Below are 25558 nucleotides of genomic sequence, written 5' to 3'. Positions count from 1 at the left end.
TTGGTCAAAATTTCAACGTCTAAAGATTTTGAAGATTTCCCTTTTCATAACTTAGATAAGTGAAGTATCAATTCTTTGACCATTAATCGTCTCAAATAATCTACTTTGTTTGTAGATTTTTGGCTTATTGCGATACAAACCCCTCTTCGCACTCACAGGACTACTTCGAAGATCTCATTTTGAATCAAAATCTCAAATTTGAACATGTCAAAAATAGTTTCTGAGCGCTCCAAGCGCAAGAGGTCCTCTGTCCAAGAGGAACCCACCAAGCGCCGACGCTCATCAGTATCAAGCGATGAATCCGAAGATCCCAACGCCAAAATTCTCTTGATGGAGCAAGGCATCCTGGAGTCGCGGAAAAACTATAACGATATTACCGTTCTTCTCACTACTGCCAATGGTTTCAAGGATGGCGACTCAGAAAGCATGCTGGCCACTGTCGCCCTGTGCCGAATTTTCTTACGGTTACTTGCGCAAGGCTCCCTAGCCACCAAGAAGAGTCTCTCAGAGAAAGACCAAGTTATTGTGGGCTGGCTCAGGAAGCAGTTTGGAGAGTTCAAGAAGACTCTAGTTACCATCCTAAGAGACGAAGAGCTGGCACCTACGGCCCTGACTTTGTGTATGAGAACGCTCAAGGCTGAGGGCGCATCTTTCAACGAAAAGGATGATTACATTTTCCCTCGAAGTTTCCTCAGAGATATCGTCCTCTCCCTGATTGAGAGTGAGAACACCGAGGTGATGAAGGCTTTTGTCGAAGAATATGTGGAGCAGTATGATGATATCCGTTACTACACATTGGATGCTGTCAAGCATATCGTGAAGGAACAAGAAAGTGACCCTTCACCAGGACTTTTTGACCGGTGCTTTGCACTGCTGTCGGCTCTCGACGGCGTCCCTGAGTCTGCCGAGCAGCTTGAGGACTTTTATGTTCCCAAGCCCAAGAAGAAGACCCACAATCTTCGCAACGTCAACCAGCACAAGAAGCAAGGCCAGGAGGCATGGCTTGCTCTGATGACCCTCATGGATAAGAAGGAGCAGCGGCAACGAAAGCAAATTCTCGACATCTTCACAACAGTGATTGCGCCTTGGTTCACAAAGCCTGAGCTTCTGTCTGATTTCTTGACAGACTGCTACGATGCAGGCGGTTCGACTTCTCTCCTGGCCCTTTCTGGTGTGTTCTACTTGATCTCGGAGCGCAACCTTGACTACCCTTCATTCTACGCCAAACTTTACTCTCTTCTGGATCGCGACATCCTCCACTCCAAGCATCGATCTCGGTTCTTCCGTCTTCTCGACACCTTCCTTGGTTCTACACATCTTCCTGCGGCACTGGTAGCCAGTTTCATTAAGCGTCTTGCTCGCCTCTCACTAAACGCTCCTCCTGGAGCTATTGTTTTCGTCACCCCCTGGATCTATAACTTGCTTAAGCGTCACCCGACATGCACGTTTATGATCCACCGAGAGATCCAAGACCCAGAGGTCAAGAAGCACATTGACGAGCAAGGCGCCAAAGACCCATTCCTTCCCAATGAGGCAGACCCCATGCACACGGAAGCAATCGACAGTTGTTTATGGGAGCTTGTCCAACTGCAGTCGCATTACCATCCTAATGTTGCCACAATCTCCAAGATCATTTCGGAGCAATTCACCAAGCAGTCTTACAACATTGAGGATTTCCTTGATCACTCATATGCTACTGTAAGTTTTTACCGGCTCACGCCATTGACCATTCTCTCGTACAATGATGCTAACTACCCTGACAGCTTCTCGAGGCCGAGATTGCAAAGGAGATCAAGAAGGCTCCTGTTACTGAATTCCACATCCCCAAGAAGGTCTTTTTCGCTAATGAGGGTGCTGATGAGCCCGATAACTTGTTTGTCAAGTTGTGGGACTTTGGACGAGAGTAGGGTTGTTGGGAATTAATTGGGATTTTTGATAGTTATTAATACCAAGCCTTGGGCTAAAAAGTATTCAGAATTTAGATACCTCTGATTTTACAAGAACATGAAATATGAGTCTGAATTTGAGTGTCTGTCTCTTGTACAAATGCAGTCAACCTCGATGTTAGTGGATCTGCTCCAGTCTTCCCTTCCCCAGTGAGTTCATAAGCACATGTGCAGTTGAATGCGACAAAAAAAGAATTTGAACTCTTTAAGAGTCCGAGTTTTGACAAATCGACGTGGGCCTGATTCGAACAGACGCCTCCGAGGAGAATAGATTTCTAGTCTATCGCGTTAGACCACTCCGCCACCACGCCTTTACTGATGAAAGAGTGAGCTCAAATTTGGGTTTAAGAGCTGGGTTCAAGCCCATGGCTACAATTTCGATAGCACGCCTCACACATCCTGATCGCTTTCGACGAAGATAGCAACTCATCTTTTCTCCTGTCTTCCTTTAGGTATGCCGAATGGTATTGTGGAGTACACCGGTGTGAGTCAGCTCTTCAGAGTCTATTTCAGATAACGATAATTTCTTTCAAGTTCAAATTCATTTAATGGATACAGAGTATCACACCAGCGTATTATTGATGTTAACCAGAAAGCATATTTTGCTTAAGGTTGTACCAACCACCAAATTGATGTCAACTAAGCTGTATTGCTGAAACTCAAAACAGCCAGGATGCAGGAAATACGAGTGAGCACTTTCAGTTGACGATTGCGCGAAGTAGGTGATCTTGACGAACATGACATTCATAAAGGTACCTGCAGTAATCAAGTGAGCTCTGGTGTATCACCGATGTCTCTCAATCTTGGCAGGCAGAATCATTCAATGACTCCGTTTAAAGATAAGGATCTGTGCTGTTGTCAAACCCAACTTCAAGGCACATTCATTGCGGGTATTTGTCCTTGTATAAACATTATTGGTGGGCCTCTGTTTGCAACTTACATGCGCTAAAATTAGTCCAATAGTCACTGTAGAATCTGTTAACACTTTTATGAATGACTATGCTCACGTGGGCAAGTACTTTAAATTGCCAATGTATCGCTACAACTGCCATTGGCCCTTTACTGGTATAAAGGATACTTTATAAATATGCAATTATATCAAAGTAGCGGCGGAGCATTCATTCCAACTTGGAAAGGAATGAGCTCATCCAAAACGTTGCCCAGATGCTGCTTGGATGTTAGTGCGAACCACACTAAAAGTACATCCCCTGTCAACCTTTGATAGCTGACATCATTACCTCTGCGTTTGCGGCTGCAAGCGAGACGTACACTTCTGGCGTGGGCTTTTCTTTTCTCCTGCCCTCAGGTTGCTCTCCTCATCCTTTGTCAACCCATTTCTATCTATCTGCGATCGTCACCATGTCGAGCAATCGCTACACCGACTTAGCTAATCCCAGCAGATCTGCGGCGGCCCCTCCTGCTTCAGATCCGAACCAGTCCCAGGCTCCTGAATCGTCGAATAACTCCAACGCATCCAGGGCGGCCAGGAAAAGGAAGGGACACCGCGGTGGTAGGAAGAAAAGAACACGCAGAAAGAGTTTCGCGGCAATGGACGACGATGATGACCATGATGAGACTCGTGAAGCCGCAGGAGAGGGTTTCTTTAATCTTCCCCGCGCAAACTTGAGCAACACTAGCATCGACAGTGAAGCATTGTTAGATCATCGGTAAGTTTTCCGTATGGGGAGAATTGTTTTGACAATCACCTAACAAACAATTTTGACAGAGATCATCAGCCCTTACGTCCCAGACGAACATCTACTGTACCACTTCCTGGTGGTATGTCAGTGTCGTCGCCCTTTTCAAGTTCCGCTGGCAATCGCCTCCGATCGATACCGGCGGTCTCTGCCGAGGAAGAGCACCAGGACCACACACAATGGGACGAAAATGCGCCTTTGCTCGGCGAATCTATAATTTCTGGCTACGGTGCAAGTGATGCAAGATCGAACCGGACGAGAAGCCGTCGTCCATCGAATAAATCATCAACTACGCGCCTAGGAACCTCGTCCGGCGCAAGAGACAACAACTACGATGTCAACGCCCCTCCCTCAATGCCCGGCTCGCCCACATTTGGCACCGCCGATCGTATAGAGCTCAGCTTGGGCGATGTTATGATACGGGATGGGCTTGGTGGTCGTGATGATTCTCCCCACCGCTTGATGGGCGAAATGGACTGTCTCTCCGATATGGACAACATGCGGGATGGTCGCCCTGATATCGGCCGTAGAATGGCAACAGAAGCTGAGCAGGACGTCTGCTTTCCTGTTCCTGGCATGTCGGAGATTGGTGACGACGATGCGCAGTCGCAGGCTCATGAGCACCGCCAGTATCGAACGCGTCGCCGTCGTGGTCAATGGCCCGACTTATCCGTTCTAGAGGAGTGGAGCTCGATGGAGAAGGAGGATCGAACAGAAGAGCGCCGAGTAAAACGTATCACCGAGCCGCAGCTCATCAACGGGCGCCTACGACCAATCCGTAAAGGGCAATTTTATGAGGCGATCGAGGAGTCACCTTATCGATTCACATACTTCAACGAGGAATTCCAGAGCACAGTTCATAGTCAGACAATTTCCGAACTGGTTCAGCCTGGGGGTGGGTTCCGTGAACTTTTTGTTCCAGATCCCCGAGTGCTCTCAGATGACGAATCCGACGATGAGGATGTTGAACCTATACTACCAACGAAGCTCCATAACCTTAGCACGGAGGGCAACTCAAAGGTTCATACACGTCAACCATCCCTATCGACTGTACATGATAACTACGAACAACGCGAGGGAACGATATCGCCTCTCAAGGATCCTTTGGCGCATGTGGTCTCGAGAAGCGAGTCTGGGAATGCTACGCCCACTGGTCGGAAATCCGCAGACGAAACTGCACATGTCTCTCAAAACACTGAAGGGGGCTCGAATGAAAAGATGATCAGATACGGCGAGCGACCAGTCTGGTGGCTTGACGTCCTCTGTCCGACCGAGGCTGAGATGAAGGTCATATCCAAAGCATTCGGCATTCACCCACTTACTGCAGAGGATATCATGCTCCAGGAAGCTCGCGAGAAAGTCGAGCTCTTCCGACATTATTACTTTGTTAATTACCGGTCTTTTGATCAGGACGAAGACACGAATAACTTTCTCGAGCCTGTAGATATGTACGTCGTGGTCTTCCGTGAAGGAGTCATCAGTTTCCATTTCTCGAGGACACCCCATCCCGCCAATGTCCGCCGCAGAATTCGGCAATTGAAAGACTACCTGATTCTTTCTTCGGATTGGATTTCATATGCTATTATTGATGACATTACCGACGTCTTTGCCCCCTTGATCGAGAAGATCGAGACAGAGGTCGACGATATTGATGATGCTATCCTGAGGCTACACTCGTCTGCTGATAAGAGACTTAATGAGGAGTCTTCCAAAAACGACGATGCGATGGCAGCCTCGGATTCAAATATAGACATGCTTCAACAGGTGGGAGAGTGCAGAAAGAAGGTCATGAAATTATACAGATTGTTGGGCAACAAGGCAGATGTCATCAAAGGATTTGCTAAACGTTGCAACGAGCGATGGGAAGTTGCACCACGGTCTGAGATTGGTCTATATCTCGGTGATATTCAGGATCATATTGTCACCATGACTGCCAATCTTGGCCACTACGAGAAGTAAGTTGTCTCATGCTTGTATCAAACTTCCACTGACATTCTCAGGATACTTGCCCGCTCCCATGGCAACTACCTCGCCCAGATCAATATCCGCATGAACGAGCGCCAAGAGCAGACAGCCGATGTTCTCGGTAAACTCACTGTTCTTGGAACAATCGTACTGCCCATGAACATCATCACTGGTTTGTGGGGTATGAACGTATGGGTACCGGGCCAGGAGTATGAAGGAGACCTCCAATGGTTCTTCTGGATCACTGCCGGCCTACTGTTCTTTGGTTTTGCATGCTTCATGATCGCCAAGAGGGTATACAACATTGTTTAATGTGGAATACTTTTCTGAGGCGGTTGAAGTATAAGAAGAAGGGCAAAGCTGGGTACATACATCATTACATTATACATTCAGGAACAGCGGCAAGGCAAACAGCAAACTTGCGGCTCTGTTTCATTCTTTTCATATTGTTGGTGTTGGAGGGATATATTGTAGGAAACGATTTTTGGTTCTGGAGTTTTCATTTCATCTATCTAAGCAACACGGTTCTCTGCGCTGGTAGACGGGCTCAGGCTGGTTGGGAGTTTTTGACGTGGTGGTTATAGTCTAATACAAATTGCATTAAGCTAAGAACATAATGTCAGCTTTATAATTTTAATCGATTATTACGTGATTTCTTTTCACGGCTTTTAATCAGACATCAGTCGTGGTTCGTGCCGCATCTTGTCTTCCATCCATAAACGATGACATGGTTGTTGCACTCTCCACCACCACTCTTTTGCACCACACTTATCTAGGTACTTAGACTTGCATAATAACCAAATGGGCTTTGATTTTATCTATACTGTTCTGTTTTGACATTAGAGAATTAGTAGCCATGAAGAGAGAGGGAGATCAAACTGATGTCCATTGCCATTTGCTTGCTCACCCTATACCTGGCCATGATCAAAGCTCACAAATCATCGTTGCCCAACTACCTACTTTGCATTCACAATGAGGTTCTCAAGTAAGACTGACACAGTTACAGTGTTGTTGTTTTGAATTGCTAGTATTTTTAGTTGAAACATATATCAATCCAGCCAACGGTACATTGCCATTCAGCGGTATGAGCTGAGCGAGAAATCACTCTCAAACAGAGTCAACAATTTATGTAGCCTTTGTTAGTTCCACTATTAAACTCCTGCTATGCTTGATGTCTCTTCTCTCGACCCGTATCCCGGGTATGACTTCCCACAGCAGCAAATTCGTAGCCAATTCTACGCCGTAACGCCCAATAACACCCAAATGCCGACCTAAGCGAGGATATGAAGCGCCCTATCATGTCGTTCTATGTGCGATTCTCTGTGGCTCCACTAGACGCTTCCGTTGATGCGCTGTGATATAAATCTACCTCCGCTGTCCACCAAACGTAGCTCGAAGAGCTAGGATCTGCTGCCTCTCTGCCTCGGGAAGCATATCAATCTGAGCCTGAGGAAGCTCCATGACTGCGCGCATCAAAGCATCCTGATCTGGCGCAACCGGCGCAGGGGCAGCAGGAGGAGGAGCAGCATATTGTTGAGGAGGTGCCTGGTATGGCATGGCAGCCACGGGTGGAGTGTTACTCACACCGGGGAAGCCAGGCATGGGGGCAGGGGGGAAAGCAGCTGGAGGCGGCGCTCCTGGCTCAACCACGGACTGGATCGCCTCGGGCGAAACAAGACCCATGAGGAGCAGAGCCTGAAAAACGGCGTATCCCAGTTGCGGTGCTTGTTGAAGAAGCTCGGTAGCCCGCTGCGGATCGTTGGTCGCAAGGGTTTTCATCTGTGAAAGGATATCGAGAAGCTGGGCGGGAGGTAGGGTTTGGAGTGTTCGTGAAATAGAATCGGTACAGCTGACGCCGGGTGGGAGTTCCTTGCCCGAGGGCAGAGGAGGAAGCGTGCTGGGCTGAGCATTGTAGTTGGTAGCAGCGCCGTTCGAAGCGTGCATGCTGTAGCCGGATGTGCTGGGGTCCTTGTCATCATCACTACCCTTTTGCTCGTTGCTGAAATCGACGCGAAGCTTTCGGCCCATGATCTCGTGGTCGTTTAAGTTGCGCACGGCGGAAGAGGCAGAATCTGTGCGACTCTGTTAGAAGGGAATGAGATCTGTTGACTCGTGGATTTCGTACCTGTGTCGGGGTAGTCTGCGAAGCCAAAACCCTTGGGTCGACCAGTCTCAGAATCATAGACGAGGCGGAAACGCTCGACTTTGCCGGCGCTGCTGAAGATTTCGGTAATCTGTTCCTCGGTAAGACCTGGAAACAATTGTTAGAAGCAATGCGCGAGCGATACAAAAGGTGCACGCATACCGTAGGGGATGTTGCCAACAAAGACAACGCGGGAAGGTGGTCTTGTGGACATGATGTGAATAGGCGTCGCAATTGACGAGATTAATGCTGGGCGCAAATGGATGGAAAGGGGTATCGGCGCGTAGCAAATACCAGCGAATGATGAAGCTGATCAAGAGCAAGTTGTTTGTCTTTGTGGCTCGAAGGAAGACAAAATGGTATCACAAGTCGCAATGGTTTGTCCAGGGTTGGAAGAAAGCTGGAATTTCTCAGCCTTGCCAATAAATCGACGTTAGGCTGATGCGCGCAGAGAGCTTCAGTGGAGACTCGATGTTCACGCAGCCAATGACAAGCAAGAACCACTTGGAGTTTTTGTTCTGAGCTGGTGCAAGCTACGAGCACTTTGTTTTATCCTGAGAATATACATGGGCTGATTGAGGGCTCTAGGAAGAAGAAAAAGATGACGTGAGTGAAGCAGCTGCTTTATAATCTGTGTTTATTTTATTGTTTAGTTGTTATGAGTGCAACTTTACTGTTAGGTTGTACGGAATCTGTAATCTGTTTCACAGGCTAATTTTAGAGTGGAAGATACTAAGAACTGAGAAGGTTAAGAATTTATTTAAGAGAGGTAGTAGCGTGCAAATAGATACTAGGTAACGTAATTCTCAATTGCACCGTATTTCTCCGATATATCAACCTTTAACATCTCTTAATTAAGGTGTTCTTGTAGCTCATGTCGTAGCACTGAACACAGCCAATCCATTGGTAGAATGTCTCATGTAGGAAAGTGGATGCAGCAGCTGACGCGCCAAACCTGACCTGAATTAGCGCACAGATTCCGAAGGGACTAGACCCTTGTAAAACGCCCCCAGAGCTACGTTTTAGAACAGGACGTCAGCCGCAGTAGGAAAAAGGTGGCCTTTACATTTGGAGGAGACGACAACTTGTACTGTAATTCTATTCTCGCTTTTGCTTGTGTCTTTCGTTTTTCTTTTGCTTGATCGGATTTCTCGAGTTGCCAGGCGCAGATCCGAAACCAGCAAGGGAATCTATACAAATGCTGTCTCTCATTTCTCACAGTTGATAATTACCTATCTGTATATCCCCTTCTCGCGACCATAACCTCTCCTTTTTGATTGGTGCCGCGACTACACACTCTCTCAACTCAACAAACACAACAATCGCCTCGGCTTTTGCTGTCGCAGATAGATCGCCATGCCTCCGAAATCAAGATTTACAAGGCTTGACGCCTTTACCAAGACTGTCGATGAAGCGCGAATTCGAACGACCAGCGGTGGTGTCGTCACCATCGTGTCGCTGCTGGTGGTCCTGTTCCTGTCTTGGGGCGAATGGGCAGACTACCGTCGCATCGATATACATCCTGAGTTGATTGTGGACAAGGGAAGAGGTACGGCAGCGACATTCTTTGCCATTGAAATAAATGCGCCACTTGGAATCGAATACTAATACATCTTGTCTTATAGGCGAGCGCATGGAGATTCACCTCAACATCACCTTTCCCAAGATGCCCTGCGAGCTCTTGTCGCTTGATGTCATGGATGTCTCTGGCGAGCAGCAGCACGGTGTTATGCATGGTGTCAACAAAGTCCGTCTCCAGCCCGAGAGCCAGGGAGGCGCCGTTATCGATACCAAGTCCCTATCGCTCCACGATGATGCCGCCCATCACCTCGATCCCTCATACTGTGGTGGCTGCTACGGTGCTACACCTCCCGCCAACGCTCAAAAGGCAGGCTGTTGTCAGACTTGTGACGAAGTCCGTGAAGCCTATGCCCAGGCCTCGTGGGCCTTTGGCCGCGGCGAGGGTGTTGAGCAGTGTGAGCGTGAGCACTATGGTGAGAAGTTGGATGCGCAACGTAGCGAGGGCTGCCGTATTGAGGGAGGCCTGCGCGTAAACAAGGTCATTGGTAACTTCCATTTCGCTCCCGGAAGAAGTTTCAGCAGCGGCAACATGCACGTTCACGATCTTAAGAACTACTGGGACGTACCCAAGGGTTTCTCCCACGACTTCACCCACATCGTCCACTCCCTCCGCTTCGGTCCTCAACTCCCCGACCACATTGCCCGCAAGGTTGGCCACAAGAACACGCTCTGGACTAACCACCACCAGAACCCTCTCGACGACACTCGCCAGGAGACCCACGACCCCAACTACAACTTCATGTACTTTGTCAAGATCGTGCCGACTTCATATCTCCCTCTTGGCTGGGACAAGAAGGGCATCAAGATCGCTGGTCTCCTGCAGGAAGACAACGCTGGCCTCGGAGCTTACGGCTATGGCGAGGATGGCAGTGTCGAGACTCACCAATACTCCGTGACCAGCCACAGGCGAAGCCTGGCAGGTGGTAACGATGCCGCCGAGGGTCACGCAGAGCGCCAGCACACCAGCGGTGGTATCCCAGGTGTCTTCTTCTCCTACGTAAGTACATGACTACATTGATGAGGGCATAATCTGGAAAGCTAACAATAACCCCAGGATATCTCGCCCATGAAGGTTGTCAACCGTGAGGAAAAGGCCAAGACTTTCAGCGGTTTCCTTGCTGGACTTTGCGCTATTGTCGGTGGAACTCTGACTGTGGCTGCTGCTGTTGACCGAGGCCTGTTTGAAGGTGCGGCACGTCTCAAGAAGATGCGATCCAAGGACATGTAAGCGGTGGTAGGATATGTCTTGGAAGAAATAAATAAGAGAAGAGAAAGCCTGGCTTGGCAGATTGGTTTTGGCCAAGATGTCATTGGTAGAGGCCGGTATGCCTACCTACCTACTATGTAGACATTCGAAAAGTCCACTGCTATATGGATTGGCAGGGTAGACGTTCTGGATTAGTTGTGATTTTGAGCAGCATTGCAAATGATAAGAAACTGTGTTTTTGCATGGGCATTTAAGTTGTAGCATAGGGAAACTCAATTGAAGTTGATATGAAGCATGTTTGACATGGGTTTGAATGTCTCATGAGAGGATACATGAGAAAAAAAAACAGCTCACTAGTCTACTTGTAGCACCTAGCTGACGAGTTTCCAACGGTTTGACAAGGAAACATTGATTGAGATCTGCAATCTCGGAGGCATAAGGATGGAAAGCTCATGAGCTTGTCTGGACAATTCCTTTTTTCTTGTTAACACCGGAAGGTGGTGGATAAAGTCAATCCATATCCCTACTGTGTGTACCCTTGAAGTCGATCTTTACTGGCTTTGTGCCTGTCAGAAAATGTGAGCACGGAGATTAGTGACGAGATGCTAAATTGACCGTGCGCATGCAATGGATACAGCCAGGGACCAAGCGAAGTGCTATTGTATCTGATGCATGAACTGGCTAGGTTCATGATACTTATTGGCGGAGCGAGGAACGGCAGTAAGAGAGTCATTCATACAGTCATGGACAGGCCCAGATGAGTTGGTAGTTAAGCGACCTCTTGATGATGGATAAGTATTGAAGAGTCTAGTAGTATAGTGAGATCGAAGGCTTTACAGTGAATACGTGTAACATGACAATTGTGATTTGATATCACTGTTCTGTTTGAGTTTAATTCGTGCCTGTCGTTGAGATTGATTGGGAAGATGGAATACGTGATTGGTTCACCAAGTCATCCCATCATTCTTCATCCAGAGTCCGGACTGGTCACAAGGTAAATTACCAAAGAGCACTAGTTGGCCAAATCTCTAGAGGTCCAACGAATCCACTTGCGGTTTGCACCAGATGCAGAATGCGACCAGTCATTGCAGTGGTGAAACCGTAGCCACACGCAATAACGAACGAGTCTGAATTATAATACGCTAGAAACCGTTGCAATGCCCTTGCATGCTTCTTTGTGGCAAGGAAAGAAACAAGGTGGGTAGTACGAACAAAAAACAAAGATGGCTTGACGTTGACGTTGATGTTGACGTTGACATCTCGATCCAGCAAGGAAAGTTAAAGTCAGTGCACTCACCACTCATATTTTATTAGCCTCTAGCAGCCTCAGAGGAGTAGTCTAGAGGAGAATGAGATATGTACATACGCGTCTGAGTCCATGTGAAAGTCTGGATGAACACGCGTGCAGCAGTCTAATTTGCCTTGTGGTCCCCAACTCGTCTGTATTGGTTGGTTCACTTTTGACTGGCGCAGCACATGGGTTGCTAAAAAAAGGGTGACCCTTGGGCGGAGAAAATATAGTCATGCTCTAGCTCAGAGGCGGAGGGGATGTTAGTGAGTTCCTTACTCCGTAGTCTAGAGCTCGACTTGTGAATCTGGGACCCATATTCAATGAGACAGGAATTACCTTCTGGACCACCTGAAGATAATAATTCGGTTTGTCAAACACAACTGATGTGTAAGGGAATCCTGGTTGATACTACCGCTGCTATCACAGTGCATCAAACTTCCAAGGGTCTGATTCAATCTGTTTGCTTGCTTCAATTCATGAGGTGAGTGAGGCTGAGGGTCCCCATGAGTGCTTAGTTAGTTGTTGTTGGTCACGAGGACCTTGCAGGCGGTGATTTAAATCTTGAATAGTGCGATCGAATACGCATCAGCTTCCCATTGTTAATTACGGTCAAGCCCAGTAGTGAGCTTGCTAATAGTTCCGCACATAACTCATATGCGATGTCAAGAGCCTACCTGGGCCAAAGTACCCCAGACCGAGGCGCTGTGGCTGCAACCGAACTGGTCCCTTAAGGGTAACATACCAGGGGAAGCGGCCTGGGATTGGTGGGGTCTTTTGAGGAAGCCCCTGGCTGGCGTCCCGTCTTATTGCATTGCTGCTATCTCGTGGTCCGGCATCGCAATATGTTTTGATGTTTGTGTTTTGATAGCGTTGAGATTCTGGAAACATGGACCATGTCATGACATATGATAGGGTCGAAGCTTTACAGAAACCACAAGAAACAAGATTTTGTCAGACTAGAGAGTCACCAATTTCCAGGAATAACATACATATAGAAATATCATGCCAAGAACCAAAACAATTGAGAAATGTCCTTTGTTATTGTTGCCGCGGCTGGTGCTCGGAAGCAACGAGATTAGATTAGATGCAAGTGACTATTAACCAGGTATGAGATAGCTAGCTACCCTTCCAAGCAGAGCCTGAGCACCTTAATACTGTAAATATCTAATCTAATTTTCTGGCTCAGGGTATGGGACGATTGACCTACCTTGAAGAGGTTATGTCTCCGTCTGTCAAAACATAAAGAGGCGCATTACACGAACATGCTGATAAGATACATATGCAATTCAACGCCCCTTTTGGCCACTAACGGTCCAGTTTGGACAAGTTTATTTAGTCTCGGAGGAATTAAGTTAGACTTGAACGTTGTGTAGTGTACGCCAAAGCGGGGAATGAGATATCAGATCAGTTGTAGCTGCTCGTATTCAAGCTTTCCTACCTCAGATACGATGCTGAGGCTGAGGAGGATCGTACGTAAGAAGCGGCGACAGTAGAGGATTTGCACATCATGAGCACAGACTGCCGTGATAAAGTGGCAAGAGAGAAAGAGAGGAAGAAAGAGGGGTTTTAGTGCTTTGATACAACACATAGACACATTTGCGAGACTACTATCGTGGTAGATTGATCCTATCATGGGTATCAGATTGGATCGTGTAAACGAGACATGGGTGTGGTGCACTGCAGTAAGGGGCATCCATCCTTATTTCGGCGACGGTCATATGCTGTGCAACTCAATTTACCTTTGTCAAATCTCACATGGAGGTAGTCTTGATCAATCTGGACAGTGCTTTGTCTCCAAAACAGCAACCATGTCTTTTGTAGTGTTGCACAATCCAACGCCTTTTTGTCTATCTGCCTGTCTATCTGTAAGTTAACCATGTGCCATACCTCTCTGTCTCTCCATCCATGACCCATGCATGCATACCTACATGGGATCCATTCTGGAAGAAAAAAAAAGGGAACCCAAAGGGACTGGATCCATTTGTTGATCCATTTCATGACCTGGGTAGCCTCCACTCTTGTTCCATCAATCGTCTGCACTATTATAACGTATGCCTAATAAAGCCACACAGGGCACGTAAATGAGCTCCTTCCAGGTCTCTTGGGGTCCTTGTTCCTTGGGGGTAGCGCTCTAGTCTGGGCCTCATGGACCTTAAACCTCCACTGCCTCCCACCCAATTCTACCTGTAGCACTGTCTCTGTCTCTTCTCATCCAAGACAAAGTCGCCATCCATTGTTCGCTACTAGCATTTGTACATTGTTTTTCAACTGAACTGAACTGTCTGTCATTCACATTCATACTCATTTACACTCACCGCTCGCTTCTAGGCCTAACTGCTGCTTGCGCCCTTCTTTCTTCTTCTGGTGCTCGCTCCATTTTTCGCTTTGCTCTTCCAATTCCCAATCGACATCACCTGCAGTATCAGCGCAACGTCATTCAGCGTCCACAATTCGCCGCCATCATCAACAACACCTACCGTAGCGCACAGCAGCCCCAAGTATACCAGAGACATCGCTCGCTTCGCTGCCGATCCTACTACTACTACCTTATATTTCTCCCTCTTTTATTTCCGTCGCCGACTTAGATTTTGGACTCCTGGCTCTCTTGCCTGTTTCAACTTTGTTCCATCGACCATCTCCGTACCACATATCGCATAGCGCGGCCCGCGCAAGATCCCTCTCCGCCGCCGATCGCTCCTTGGCTGTTGTCTCGCCCTCGACTCGCCGTCATTCTTAACCTCTGTCACCAGCCATCGCGCATTATTTTCTATCTTTTTGTTGCCAGCATCCATAGCAGGACTATTTTTCATCCATTCATGTTCCTGCCCACCAATTTCACCTAGACCGGCAGCTAATTCTTCGTCCTTCACACACCATTCGCGCCAACTTGATCCATCCCGACGTCCAAGTGCAAACACTTCCGGCTAATTTGGTCGAGCAACTTTTGAGCCCAGAGATCGAGCTGGATTAATTGGAAGAAAGTGTATTCGTACTTTCACTGTGCGCCTTCATTGTTCAGTTCATACTGCATGGAAACAGTAACCTATAGCTGGACTTGACCTTCAAAACGACCATCATGGCGTCACGGCCTTCGTTGCTGGACTTGCGATCGGACTCCTCACACTCAAACCTCTCCACAGTTTCCAAGCCCTTGCGCTCACCTCGCCTCCATGTCGCAGGTGAAGTCCCCCCCGAGTTGTCTCCTTTGGACGCCTTTGCCATGCAGAGTCGACTGCTTGCAAGACAATTACAAGAAAGCGCCAAGGAGGGCAACCGCATGAGCCGTCTACCTCCTCTGACCACCGAAAGCCCTTTAATTGTCCAGGGACGTTCAGAATACTTTCGCTCCTTATCACAGGATTCTGGCTCCGAAGCTGGCGACCACCCTCCTCTACCGCATCCCTCTGGGCTTGGCCAGAGGACAGAGGTGGAAGATGCATTCTCCGATGATGCTGAGCGCCCCGTATCAATGCACCCACGAATGAGTCGGATACCGCCCACTCCTGATGTAGAAGTCCCTGCGATTCCCCCTCGAGCTCCGTCTAGAGGACGAGTTCTTGATCATATTGACGAGGCAAGCTCACTTTACGGCGCCAGAACCGAACGATCACCATCTGTGCTCAGTGACACTCAGTCACAGTCCTCCAGGCGACTCGAATCATCTCCGTCTCGGAAGGAAGACAATGCTTCGTTGCTCTCCGCGCGGCGACCGAGCGGCTCGGTTAGCGGCTCGATCGCAGGCTCACCAGAGAAGCCCAAAATGCAACTTTTCGATGAGCTTGGACTTGCGCCGCCTCAAAATATGTTTCCCCAAAGAAGACGCGGAGTTAGCAATGTTTCATCTCCAGCAATACCTTACGAGGAGGATCATAACATGACAGGTTCTTTTCACTCATTGCCCCCGCGCAAAATGTCATCTGCAAGCGCAATGGCATCACCAGCAGTGGGCTCTTATCGACGATCACCATCCATTGGCTCTGAATCGTCTGCCCTTCCTCGACCATCCTTCAACTTCTCAAGACCCATGAGCAGATCTGGCACGCCTGGTATGGAGCCACCCCTGAGACAAGCTTCTTCTGACAGCCAACCTTCGTTCATATTGGCTGATGAATCGGTTCATACACCAGTGAGCATGCATAGTGAGGCCTTCCTTGACCAACACGCCGAAGACCGAGACAAGGGCGCAACGTCCTATATCTACTCCAAGTTCACACTCCCAAGAGGCAAAGCTATCCAGCGAGGAGAATCCGACGAGGATGCTGAGCAGGCACCCTTCGATTGGCAACAGGATATGGTCCCGCCAAACAGCGCTCATCGATTCGAAAACGCTCCCCCTCCTTCGCCTCCAACCCGACCTTCGAGTTCTTCAGCCGATATCGCATCGGGCAATTCCCTAGCAACAGGCAGTCCAATGCCAAAGGACTTAACAGAGTTGAGAAAGGTCCAGTCAGAGACAACACCACCTCCCATGCCAGACCTATCTCCAACGCCGGGTAGATCAGCTGAGGAATCGCGAGCTTCGGAGGATGTACCGCGGGGCCGTGGCCGGGACCGCACTCCTCTCTCAATAGCTACTAGTGATACAGCGAGCACGATCCGACCGCCACCCACAGCTCGCTCGACAGCACCTACTGCCTCAGAAATGTCAGCAGAAGAGCACCTGGCAAAGGGTATTGCATGCCACGAGAGCGGAGATCTAAAGGAATCGACATACCACCTTCGTTATGCGGCTCGCCTCAACGACCCAACCGCCATGCTTCTGTACGCACTGGCTTGTCGGCATGGATGGGGCATGCGCGCAAACCAGAAGGAAGGTGTGGAATGGCTACGAAAGGCAGCTGAATACGCTAGTGTCGAGATCGCTGATGACGAGAGCCATGCAAAGGAGGGTAAACATGTCGATGTGATAGAAAGAAGAACCCGAAAAGCTCAATTCGCGCTGAGTATTTATGAATTGGGCGTAAGCCACATGAATGGCTGGGGAATTGAGCAGGATAAGTCACTGGCTCTGCGGTGCTTCGAGATTGCCGGTAGTAAGTTTAACTTTGAAACGCTTTGGAAGGTCACCTATTAACCAAAATCCTAGACTGGGGCGATGTCGATGCGCTGGCTGAAGCTGGCTTCTGTTACGCTCAGGGTATTGGCTGCAAGAAGAATCTTAGAAAGAGTGCCAAGTTTTACCGCATGGCTGAAGCCAAGGGTATGAGCATGGTTGGGAACAGTTGGTAAGTTGGGATTGACCATCTATCTCTCTTTTAACGCTTACTGACATGAACTAGGATCCACAAGGCCAAATACGACGACGACAACGAGTCGACTACGTCCAAGAAAGACAAAAAGAAGGCCAGGAGCAAGTCCCGCACCAGAGCTATGTTTGGACGGAAGTGAACCCAAGGGTAACAACTTCAGTGACACGCTTACTACGATAATGATGACATCTTCGACATACCCATTTAATCGGAGTTTTGACTGGTTTTCCGCATTGATTGGGGATTTTATGGGGTCTAGGGAGGAAATATTCTTGTGCTTCCTGCAGCGATTGCTCAGAGCAAACGCTGGGTTAAGCAAAAGGAACTGACTTGAGTTCCGTGTACAACGTCAACTTCCCAAGACGTGGCTTTTTTTTATCTTTTCTTCAACGCATGTGTTCCCCCACAAGGGATTCATGAAATACTTATTTCTGCCTGTTACAGGCAAGACACCGCTACTTTATGTAAATAGTACGACGGCTGTCTGTTCTCTTCTGAGAGTTCTTATAGACTGCACTGCACATATAGGAAGTAGACGAGACAGAGACATCGGATGGTGTCGCAGATAACTGCGCTCTTTCCCTAATATTATTGGAAATACTTTATTGTTCTTTGCTACCTCAACAGCCACAACTCTGCCGATCGATTGAGGCAGATTCGGTTATCCTCCATAGGATTCCATGGTTCAAAATTCGTGCTCTTCAACCCCCATAGCTTGCAAAGCTAGGCTAGCGGTTTGACGTGTTGTACCCTAAGTGTCAACATCCATCTTCTCCTCAACAGGCACGTCTTCCACAGTAATGTACCTCTTGATTTCTTCCTTCTTAATGATCTTTTCGTTCAGTACCGCTGTTGTGCCCTTAGGGAATCGGTAACTCTGGAGCTTAGGCTCCTTCTGGTTAGGTGTAATGTAGTTTCTCTTGAGCGTTGTCTTGTCGCTGGTGATAATAGCCACGTCGACGTTTGAACCAGAGCCCAAATCGTTCCACACACCAGCCAAGATGGCATCGCTGGCCAACTTGATGGCCTCCTCCTGGCTGAGATCAGGCTTCCACTGTGTCTCGAATACACTCATGGCTGCCAAGCTACCACTTCCCATAGTGACATAAGGGAGCTTATCAGTGCTGCCGTGAGCATGGACGGTGAAGAGGTGAGTGCCGGTAGGGTCGACACCAGCAACGACGAGGTAGGCACCGATGTGGCCCTGGTAGCGGAAGAGGTGCTGCTTCAGAAGGGTCATGCAGGTGACGACGCGGGGCTTGCGGCCTGTGGATAGGGAGTGCAGTTCGAGCTGGGAGGAGATGAGGGCGGTGGTGAACTCGGTATCGGCAGCTGTACCGGCACCAGCGCACCAAATCTGAGGGGAAATGTAGTGAAGCTTCTCACAGTTCTTGTCGGCGACGATGGGACCGGATGTGGCTCGAGTATCGGCAGCAATCTATTGATTCAGGTGTCAACATTCATCTTCAAGCCGGATGGTGATAGCTCCGTTTGGGCTTCAGAGGCCGTCTGCAGAGGGTGAAAGATGCTACTTACCACAACACCGCCATCGAATATGCATCCCACGATAGTTGTTCCGGTGCTGGTGGCCTTGGGGAGAGGCACGCCCCGAGCATGGAGAGCCGCATTGCGGTTGTAGTTCGAGAAGTCGAAGCCAGGCATTTTGTAAGACCTATGATTCCCCAATTCGAGATGTCCAAGTTGATGTGTAGCTTTGGTTGTTAAAGGATAACAGGATATCGCAAAACAATGGTGGAATCGTTTGGGGTATCGCTTGTGGTGGGGATGTCCGTGGTCGTTGGAAAGAGGCGAGACGGAGTGAGGTTAACAAGGCAGAGCTGATGACGAGGCTAAAAGCTGCCTCTAGCAGTTGAGCTTCAGTAGAGCACCTGTAACAGTGGCTAGGGGCACGCTCTGATTGGATGGAATTCTGCAGGCACGACAGACGCATGGAACAAGCTACCACATGTAGCAGTGCTTTTAGCAACAGCTTAATGGCAAACACGTGACGTGGAATTTACGAAAGCAACTTATTGGATTTTATTGCGAAAGAGTAATTAAAGTAGTAGCACATTTGGTATTTCTTAAGCTGTGTTGAAAGAAGACGAGGTGGAAGCTTAGTGCTGCTGAGTAGCGCTCTTGTATGTGTGATAATAAGGTTGCTGGATGGACTCTACTCGTACCTATAGATTCATGACCTGTAGCGGGAGTCAGAGAGTGAGGGCGGAAATCAGTAATAGGCTTTGGAAATCTGGCTTTTCAATCCGGAGTCCATTACTGAATATAAAAGTCTCAGCATAAACCTATCATCATAAATGTCATTTCTCTATTCAATCACCGCCTGATTTCTAAGTACTTCACTTGTTGTCACCGATTGCTAGTAGGCAGGCACAACCAACAGCCAATCATAGCCCGTCACAGTCACAAGCACGTCCCCCAGTCTACCACTACCTGCCTAGACCTGTCTGCGCGCAGAGCTCCCTGGTCACCCAACCCACTCCTGTGCAGAGGCCGGGCAAATTTATGAACTTCAGGACCTCTCTTTAAGGTTGGTTACTCTGCAACAGTCATGGCTTTTGGCTTTGGCAATTCAGGAAACACCATGCTTGGGAGTAACGCAGGAGCAGGAGGGATCACCACTGGGTCCCCTCTGCAGACAATTCAAACAGATGTGAGTGCGCATTACTTTTGGCTTTTTGTTGTTATTCTCGTTATCCTGTCTTGTTTTGTTGACTCCCGACGACGACGTGATGCTAACCATTCGTTACCCGTATTAGGATCTAGGTTTTCTTTCTATCGCTGGCGACGCAAAGGTTCGCCTTACAACCCCGTGGGAATCTCTTCCATCTTCTACCGCGTCGTTGCTCAGTATCGCTTCGCGCAAAGGTCTTGTCGCTGCTGCTGGACCCGACCAAGTCGTCATCGCCACGACCGAGTCCGTCAGAAAAGCCTTCGAAGCACCCCAAGATGGCGACACAGATATCCGCAACTTCGAGCCGCAGCTCAAGATTCCGATGCCGATGCGAGTTTCGCAATTGTCATTTACCGCAGATGAGAACTATCTGATTCTTTCGGCGGAATCTGGAGGTGGACTGGCCGTCTACGAAGTCCAGAGCCTACTCTCTGGATCAACAAATTCCGCCTTTGAGCTGTCAACAAACGGTGAAACGTTGCGCGCTATGATCCCGAATCCTACACCCGAGAAGGCAGAATTATGTGCTATCGTCACGAACAATGGCAATTTGCACATGGCGAATCTCAAAGAGCGACAGATTAGTAGCCCTCTGAAGAACCAGGTCAGCTGTGTTAGCTGGAGTTCAAAGGGCAAGCAGCTGTGTGCCGGTCTCGGCGACGGTACCATCTTCCAGATGACGCCGGAAGGAGAGGGCAAAGGAGAGATTCCTAGGCCCCCCGATATGGACGACTTTCATGGTATGTAAACTGGAGGCAGACAAAGTTGATTCTGAAGTAGGCTAACATCATTTAGTATCATCTCTTACTTGGCTAGAGAATCACCTGTTCTTGTCTATCCATGCTTCAAATAACCAATCACCACCCAAATCAATTTACCACATCATCACGCGCCAACCGCCGTCATCTTTTACTTTCCAGCAGTTGACCGACCCCGTGGAGCCGTTTGGCTCAGACAAAGCACCACATCACTCAATTCTACGTCTCCGCGACTTCGCCCCTGCTCTCCAAGATATGCTCATTATCGCTTCGACTGCCGTCTCGGAAATGGGTATTGTGACTCGATCCAAGACTCCTCTGGCTACAGATCAGCCCGCCGAATCCATCACAGGGGTGTTTACTCTGACAGAATTCCTGGACGACACCAAGCGACCAACATTACCAATGACCGATTCCATGGATGATGCGGTTCCAGTTGGTGTTGCGCTTGATCTCTCAGCAAAGGACAAGGTCTACAAGCCTATTCCGTCAGATGTTGAACTGGAAGAGTCGCCAGGTCCACTGCCAGGATGTTGGGCACTTACACATGATGGTGTACTCTGTGCCTGGTGGGTAGTTTACAACGACTCAATCAGACAAGGCACTTCGTATCCCCATTTGGCTGCGGTTGAGGGTACGGCTCCTGCAACACCGGCGCCAGCCGCCCAGCCCGCGCCTGCAGCTTCAGCATCCCCTTTCGCAAGTTCTGGGGCATCTGCTTTCGGCTCAGCTGCTCAGCTTGGACAAAAGGCATCTCCCTGGGGTAGTGCCTCCACTGCAGCTCCCAGCACTGGAGGCGCCGTGTTCGGGTCAAGTGGTTTCGGCAACGCTGCCCCCTCTGCAGCCCCAGCATTTGGCAAGCCTAGCGCGATCGGCTTTGGACAATCATCCCAGCTAGGATCAAAGAGCTCTCCTTGGGCTTCAGCAGCTGGCGGAGCGCCGGCTGCGGCTCCTGCTTTTGGCCAGTCGGGATTTTCAAGCTTTGCGAACAACAACAATACGAGTCCTTTTGGCAAAGCAGCAGCCGATGGGCAATCGGCTACTCCTACTTCAGGAGGATTCGCCAGTTTTGCTAGTAAAGGTGGCTTTGCATCTATGAGCAACAAAGGAAATAGCAGCGTCTTTGGTAGCGGAAGTAAACCAGCAGGCAGCCCCTTCGGATCGGCTTCCAATGCAGATACTGCTTTCCCTGCCAAGGCTTCCTCCAGTAGTCCATTTGGCTCAACACCTTTCAAACTTCAGAGCTCATTCAAGCCAGACGGATCTGCCAAGGATGATAACGCCAAGCCAACCGGCTCTCTGTTCGGTAGCAACTTTGGTTCTGCTCTTACAGACCCTAATAATAGGCCTGCTGTAGAAACACCTGCACCAAGAGAAGAAGATATGGATACCGCTGGAGCGATTGAGGAGACTCCTCAATCAAAACCTAAGGACACAGTGTTTGGTTCGCAACAGAGCCCTGAGTCTACCACTCCTACTACTACTCCTGCGCCGTCCAAATTTGGTATTGCTCCATCTCCCGCCCCACAAGCATCGGCCTTTGGACAACCATCCAAGTTCGGCTCTGGAGGTGGGCTTTTCGGAAACAAGTCAGAAGCGCCGAAGCCCAGCGGCGGCCTGTTTGGGTCGAGCTCAAGTACCCCTAGACCAAGCGGCGGCTTATTTGGATCACAGCAAAACACACCCAGAGCTAGCATCTTCAATACCCCACCGAAACCGACTAGCTACATAGGAATATTTGGCCAGAAATCTGAGACACCCAAGGCCGAGTCTCCCAAGATCAAGCAAGAGGAAGACAATGCGCCCCTGCCTCCGGACCCCACCCCGAAGCATAACCCTTTCGCATCGCCTCCCCCTGCGGCTAAGCCCGAGGCCGCTCCTCTGCCACCGGACTTCACTTCCAAAACAACTCAGCCTGCATCCAGGTCGGCCGAGGCTGTTGATGCTCCCCTGCCGCCGGACTTTGTTAATGTTTCCAAACCTACTGTGGCCTCTGATGCTCCCTTGCCACCCGACCCGGTCAATCCATTGAAACAAAGATCCGTCTTTGACAAGCCAGAAGGTGCGCCTAAGGTGCCATCCAGCCTCTTTCCTGCCATGACCGGGCCTCCCTCCGATGATAGTGACGATGAGGAGGACGAATTGGACGAGGAAGAGGAGGAGGGAGAAGATGAAGAGGTTGACGATGAGGGAGAGGAGGAGGACGACAATGGATCAGAAGGTAGTGGAGTCGACGTGGCCAAAGATCTGAGCCCTACTCTTTCCCCTGGTTACACTCCTCAAAGCTCTTTTGGCCGTCCAAGTAACACTCTTGGCGCTTCTCGCGCAAACCAAGAAGGATCACGACCCCTTTTTGGCGAACTGGGCCGAAATGCTCCCGTATTTCCGCGCCCCAGCGCGATCAGCCCTCGCTCCCCAAGCCCACTACGAAGCGCAGTGCCAGACAGAGTCCAGAGGTCAGACAGCATAAGGTCGGTTAGTGCCCCTGGAGTTGCTTCAAACCTCCTTGGATCGCGACAGTCTCGAATGGGAGCTTCAATCGCCAGCAAAGACACTCGTGCACCCGAAGACCCGTTTGTGGCACAGCACCGGAAGTTGAAGGCGAAACAGGAGGCAGCAGAGACTCAGCCATTGGTTGATGAGGAAGATGATGAGGTCCATAAGCTACTGGCATCGAGAGTTGAAGGAAGCTTGACCTTGGACGAGTTTATTGCTCACTCAAACGTCGCCCCTCCTGCAAAGGAGAGCATCCCAAGCCAGGTTGAAGCTGTTTACCGAGATATCAACTCGATGATTGACACCCTTGGCCTGAATGCCCGAACTGTAAAGTCATTTATCAAGGGGCACACCGACAACCGAAAGGAAGGTGGGCGCGACAAGAATGATCTCGAATCCCCTGAAGATTGGGTTCTTTGTGAGATCGATGAGTTGGGAGAGGTTTTGGATGATGAGCTACACTGTGATCTCCAGAGTGGACGTGTTCGTGATTTGGACGATAAGCTCGATGCCTGCCACGAACTTACCAGAGATATGCACCGCCTTCGGGCCAAGCAGGAAGATCTTAAGCAGATCCTGATGATCAGAACCGACCCGGGGCAGGCAGAGGCAACAAAGTCCATGCCCCTTAGTGCGGAGCAAGCAACACAGCAGAATGAACTTAGGCGGGAGTTTGCCAAGTTTTCGAAACTCTTGGCTGAGGCTGAAGAATCGTTGACACTGCTGAAGACCAAAATGGCATCTGCCTCCAATGCTTCTGGTAAGGGTAAAGCAAATGTTCCCACGGTCGATGCGGTACTACGCACAATCGGCAAAATGACAACCATGGTGGAGAAGCGCAGCGGAGATATTGATGTTCTCGAAAACATGATGCGCAAGACGACACTCAACCCCATGAGCCGAGAAGGATCCCCAATGGTAACCCCCCAGGGAAGGCGAAGCGTCATGTTCTCTCCTGAAGGAACCCCTGTCCGCAATCTTCGTCACAGCTTTGCAGCTAGCATGTCTCTAGGCGCATCTGTACGAGCTACCACCCCACGCAAGAAGCTCAGTGGTTACAGCCAAGAGGAGAAGGGTGGTTTGATGCAACAACGAGCTCGTCGACAGGCTGTTTTGGGTAAGTTGAAGGCCAGCGTCGAAAAACAAGGTGTCAGTGTTTGGCCTTTGGAGGATATTGAATAATCAAGAATGATGAGAATGGCACGGACTCAGTTTGAGTATCATTAGGTTATGAAGCAAACAAGCATTTGTAGTTTAGAAATTAAATAGTGTATCAAATCCCAACAAGCTACCCAAGTAGGTAGCTAATGTATTTTTGCCCACGGTTCATTTTCCCTGTTGTGTCCTTTATTATACCAAGTGCGCCTGTTTAACAGACAAACGCACGCCAATTGCATCCCATTATCCATATCGTTGCAGCAAACCAGCTAATAAAAACGCCTTGCACTCCGCGGGTATCCTTGGTCGTTGAACTAATCCAAGACTTTTACCTCTCGGGACCTGTGCCTATGCTTCATCCTTAAGCTTGAGTTGTGGGAGCAGAAGGAGCAGCAGATCGTGGGACGGAGGACTTGGGCTCAGCGACGGGTGTTTTCTGGGAGACATCGTGTGGGATGTTGGCTGGATCAGAGTGTACCCGGCAATGCTCTTTGTTCTTGTGCTCGGGATGAGTTCGGGGAGTGTAGCTAGGAGGATGAGTATTAGCGAAGAGGTGTAAGTTGAGAACTGGGCCGAATTACTTTACGAACGAAAGCATCTTGAACTTGAAGGGTGATTGGATTGTTGATAAGTGTCAATGTTGTTCTTGAGTTAATCAATTGCTTGATGATGATGGAATTGGTGAATATGAGCTGAGCGGATGAGGAGGGGGGATGTCAAGTATTATATAGTCAAACTTCACGAAATCAAATCATAAACACACACTGTCAAGGCCGGACCGGTTGCATCTGGCGAGGATTATACAGAAACATTTTTCTGCATGTGCAAGCAGTATCAAATTGGAAGAGAGGACAAGGATCAAGCAAGGCTTCTAAGTTCAACTCAACGGCATACTGACGTCGTATGGTCGTCCCGATAGGGATGCAATGGGATGTATTAGCGGGGGAGAAATGTGCGCGTGATCCCTGGATAGAGGAGGGTGAACTGCGTTGCACTTACAATGACAGCACCCATTATTGACAAGTCTGAACTCTGACGATGGACGACGAGTGATTGGGTGTGCTGATCTCAAGAGGCCGGCCCGGTGGTCGACCACGCTCAGTAACGACCTGCCGAGTACGGAGAAGCAGGGGATGAATCTCGGCATCCTGGTCAAGATTCAAGATGAGCTTTGATAGATGGTTTACGTATAAATGAATCTTCAAGGGTTTATCCAAGTAATTGGTCATGCGCAAGCAAAGCCGAAGTCGCTCATCGTCAGGCCATGATGTGACCAAGGATTGTCAGTACCGATATCGAAGGGTTCTTGTCACCATTGCATAGTACAAAGCCACCTCGACTGACATTGATGGCATCAGACCACAGTCATTCCCGG

General features: G+C 49.2%; 10 protein-coding genes and 1 non-coding gene across 11 annotated transcripts; 6 read left to right on the top strand and 5 right to left on the bottom strand.

Annotated features, from left to right (window-relative positions):
• Nucleotides 1-204: 204 nt before the first annotated feature.
• FGSG_00372 (uncharacterized protein) lies at nucleotides 205-1907 on the top strand (the record flags this gene model as incomplete). Its single annotated transcript, XM_011317732.1, has 2 exons — nucleotides 205-1698; nucleotides 1764-1907. The coding sequence occupies 2 exons, from the start codon at nucleotides 205-207 to the stop codon at nucleotides 1905-1907; spliced, it is 1638 nt and encodes a 545-aa protein (XP_011316034.1).
• Nucleotides 1908-2175: 268 nt separating this feature from the next.
• FGSG_20505 lies at nucleotides 2176-2257 on the bottom strand. The gene has a single exon. It is a non-coding gene; the product is annotated as a tRNA-Ser (tRNA).
• Nucleotides 2258-3305: 1048 nt separating this feature from the next.
• FGSG_00371 (uncharacterized protein) lies at nucleotides 3306-5920 on the top strand (the record flags this gene model as incomplete). Its single annotated transcript, XM_011317731.1, has 3 exons — nucleotides 3306-3613; nucleotides 3673-5598; nucleotides 5644-5920. 3 exons carry the CDS (start codon nucleotides 3306-3308, stop codon nucleotides 5918-5920), a joined length of 2511 nt encoding a protein of 836 aa, XP_011316033.1.
• A 1053-nt stretch (nucleotides 5921-6973) lies between these two features.
• On the bottom strand, nucleotides 6974-7965 carry FGSG_00370 (uncharacterized protein; the record flags this gene model as incomplete). The annotated part of the gene is made up of 3 exons (XM_011317730.1): nucleotides 6974-7680; nucleotides 7734-7859; nucleotides 7914-7965. The coding sequence occupies 3 exons, from the start codon at nucleotides 7963-7965 to the stop codon at nucleotides 6974-6976; spliced, it is 885 nt and encodes a 294-aa protein (XP_011316032.1).
• A 917-nt stretch (nucleotides 7966-8882) lies between these two features.
• Nucleotides 8883-10806, top strand: FGSG_00369 (uncharacterized protein). The gene is made up of 3 exons (XM_011317729.1): nucleotides 8883-9300; nucleotides 9377-10329; nucleotides 10387-10806. The coding sequence occupies exons 1-3, from the start codon at nucleotides 9108-9110 to the stop codon at nucleotides 10558-10560; spliced, it is 1320 nt and encodes a 439-aa protein (XP_011316031.1). The 5' UTR covers nucleotides 8883-9107; the 3' UTR covers nucleotides 10561-10806.
• Nucleotides 10807-12150: 1344 nt separating this feature from the next.
• On the top strand, nucleotides 12151-12561 carry FGSG_11759 (uncharacterized protein; the record flags this gene model as incomplete). Its single annotated transcript, XM_011317728.1, has 2 exons — nucleotides 12151-12311; nucleotides 12420-12561. The coding sequence occupies 2 exons, from the start codon at nucleotides 12151-12153 to the stop codon at nucleotides 12559-12561; spliced, it is 303 nt and encodes a 100-aa protein (XP_011316030.1).
• Nucleotides 12562-13468: 907 nt separating this feature from the next.
• FGSG_11758 (uncharacterized protein) lies at nucleotides 13469-14207 on the bottom strand (the record flags this gene model as incomplete). Its single annotated transcript, XM_011317727.1, has 3 exons — nucleotides 13469-13869; nucleotides 14015-14112; nucleotides 14146-14207. The coding sequence occupies 3 exons, from the start codon at nucleotides 14205-14207 to the stop codon at nucleotides 13469-13471; spliced, it is 561 nt and encodes a 186-aa protein (XP_011316029.1).
• Nucleotides 14208-14906: 699 nt separating this feature from the next.
• FGSG_00368 (uncharacterized protein) lies at nucleotides 14907-17218 on the top strand (the record flags this gene model as incomplete). Its single annotated transcript, XM_011317726.1, has 4 exons — nucleotides 14907-16790; nucleotides 16854-16863; nucleotides 16917-17055; nucleotides 17110-17218. 4 exons carry the CDS (start codon nucleotides 14907-14909, stop codon nucleotides 17216-17218), a joined length of 2142 nt encoding a protein of 713 aa, XP_011316028.1.
• Nucleotides 17219-17699: 481 nt separating this feature from the next.
• Nucleotides 17700-18920, bottom strand: FGSG_00367 (proteasome component PUP1 precursor). The gene is made up of 2 exons (XM_011317725.1): nucleotides 18616-18920; nucleotides 17700-18517 (listed from the first exon to the last, which is right to left on the bottom strand). Exons 1-2 carry the CDS (start codon nucleotides 18739-18741, stop codon nucleotides 17831-17833), a joined length of 813 nt encoding a protein of 270 aa, XP_011316027.1. The 5' UTR covers nucleotides 18742-18920; the 3' UTR covers nucleotides 17700-17830.
• A 728-nt stretch (nucleotides 18921-19648) lies between these two features.
• FGSG_00366 (uncharacterized protein) lies at nucleotides 19649-24329 on the top strand (the record flags this gene model as incomplete). The annotated part of the gene is made up of 4 exons (XM_011317724.1): nucleotides 19649-19750; nucleotides 19857-20511; nucleotides 20588-24142; nucleotides 24295-24329. The coding sequence occupies 4 exons, from the start codon at nucleotides 19649-19651 to the stop codon at nucleotides 24327-24329; spliced, it is 4347 nt and encodes a 1448-aa protein (XP_011316026.1).
• Nucleotides 23966-24877, bottom strand: FGSG_11757 (uncharacterized protein). The gene is made up of 2 exons (XM_011317723.1): nucleotides 24765-24877; nucleotides 23966-24710 (listed from the first exon to the last, which is right to left on the bottom strand). The coding sequence occupies exons 1-2, from the start codon at nucleotides 24779-24781 to the stop codon at nucleotides 24545-24547; spliced, it is 183 nt and encodes a 60-aa protein (XP_011316025.1). The 5' UTR covers nucleotides 24782-24877; the 3' UTR covers nucleotides 23966-24544.
• Nucleotides 24878-25558: the final 681 nt, after the last annotated feature.

Source organism: Fusarium graminearum, chromosome 1 (assembly GCF_000240135.3).
Source record: "Fusarium graminearum PH-1 chromosome 1, whole genome shotgun sequence".
Lineage (NCBI taxonomy): Eukaryota > Fungi > Ascomycota > Sordariomycetes > Hypocreales > Nectriaceae > Fusarium > Fusarium graminearum.
Note: the sequence above shows the minus strand (reverse complement) of the source record. Positions and strands in the feature narration are given on the sequence as shown.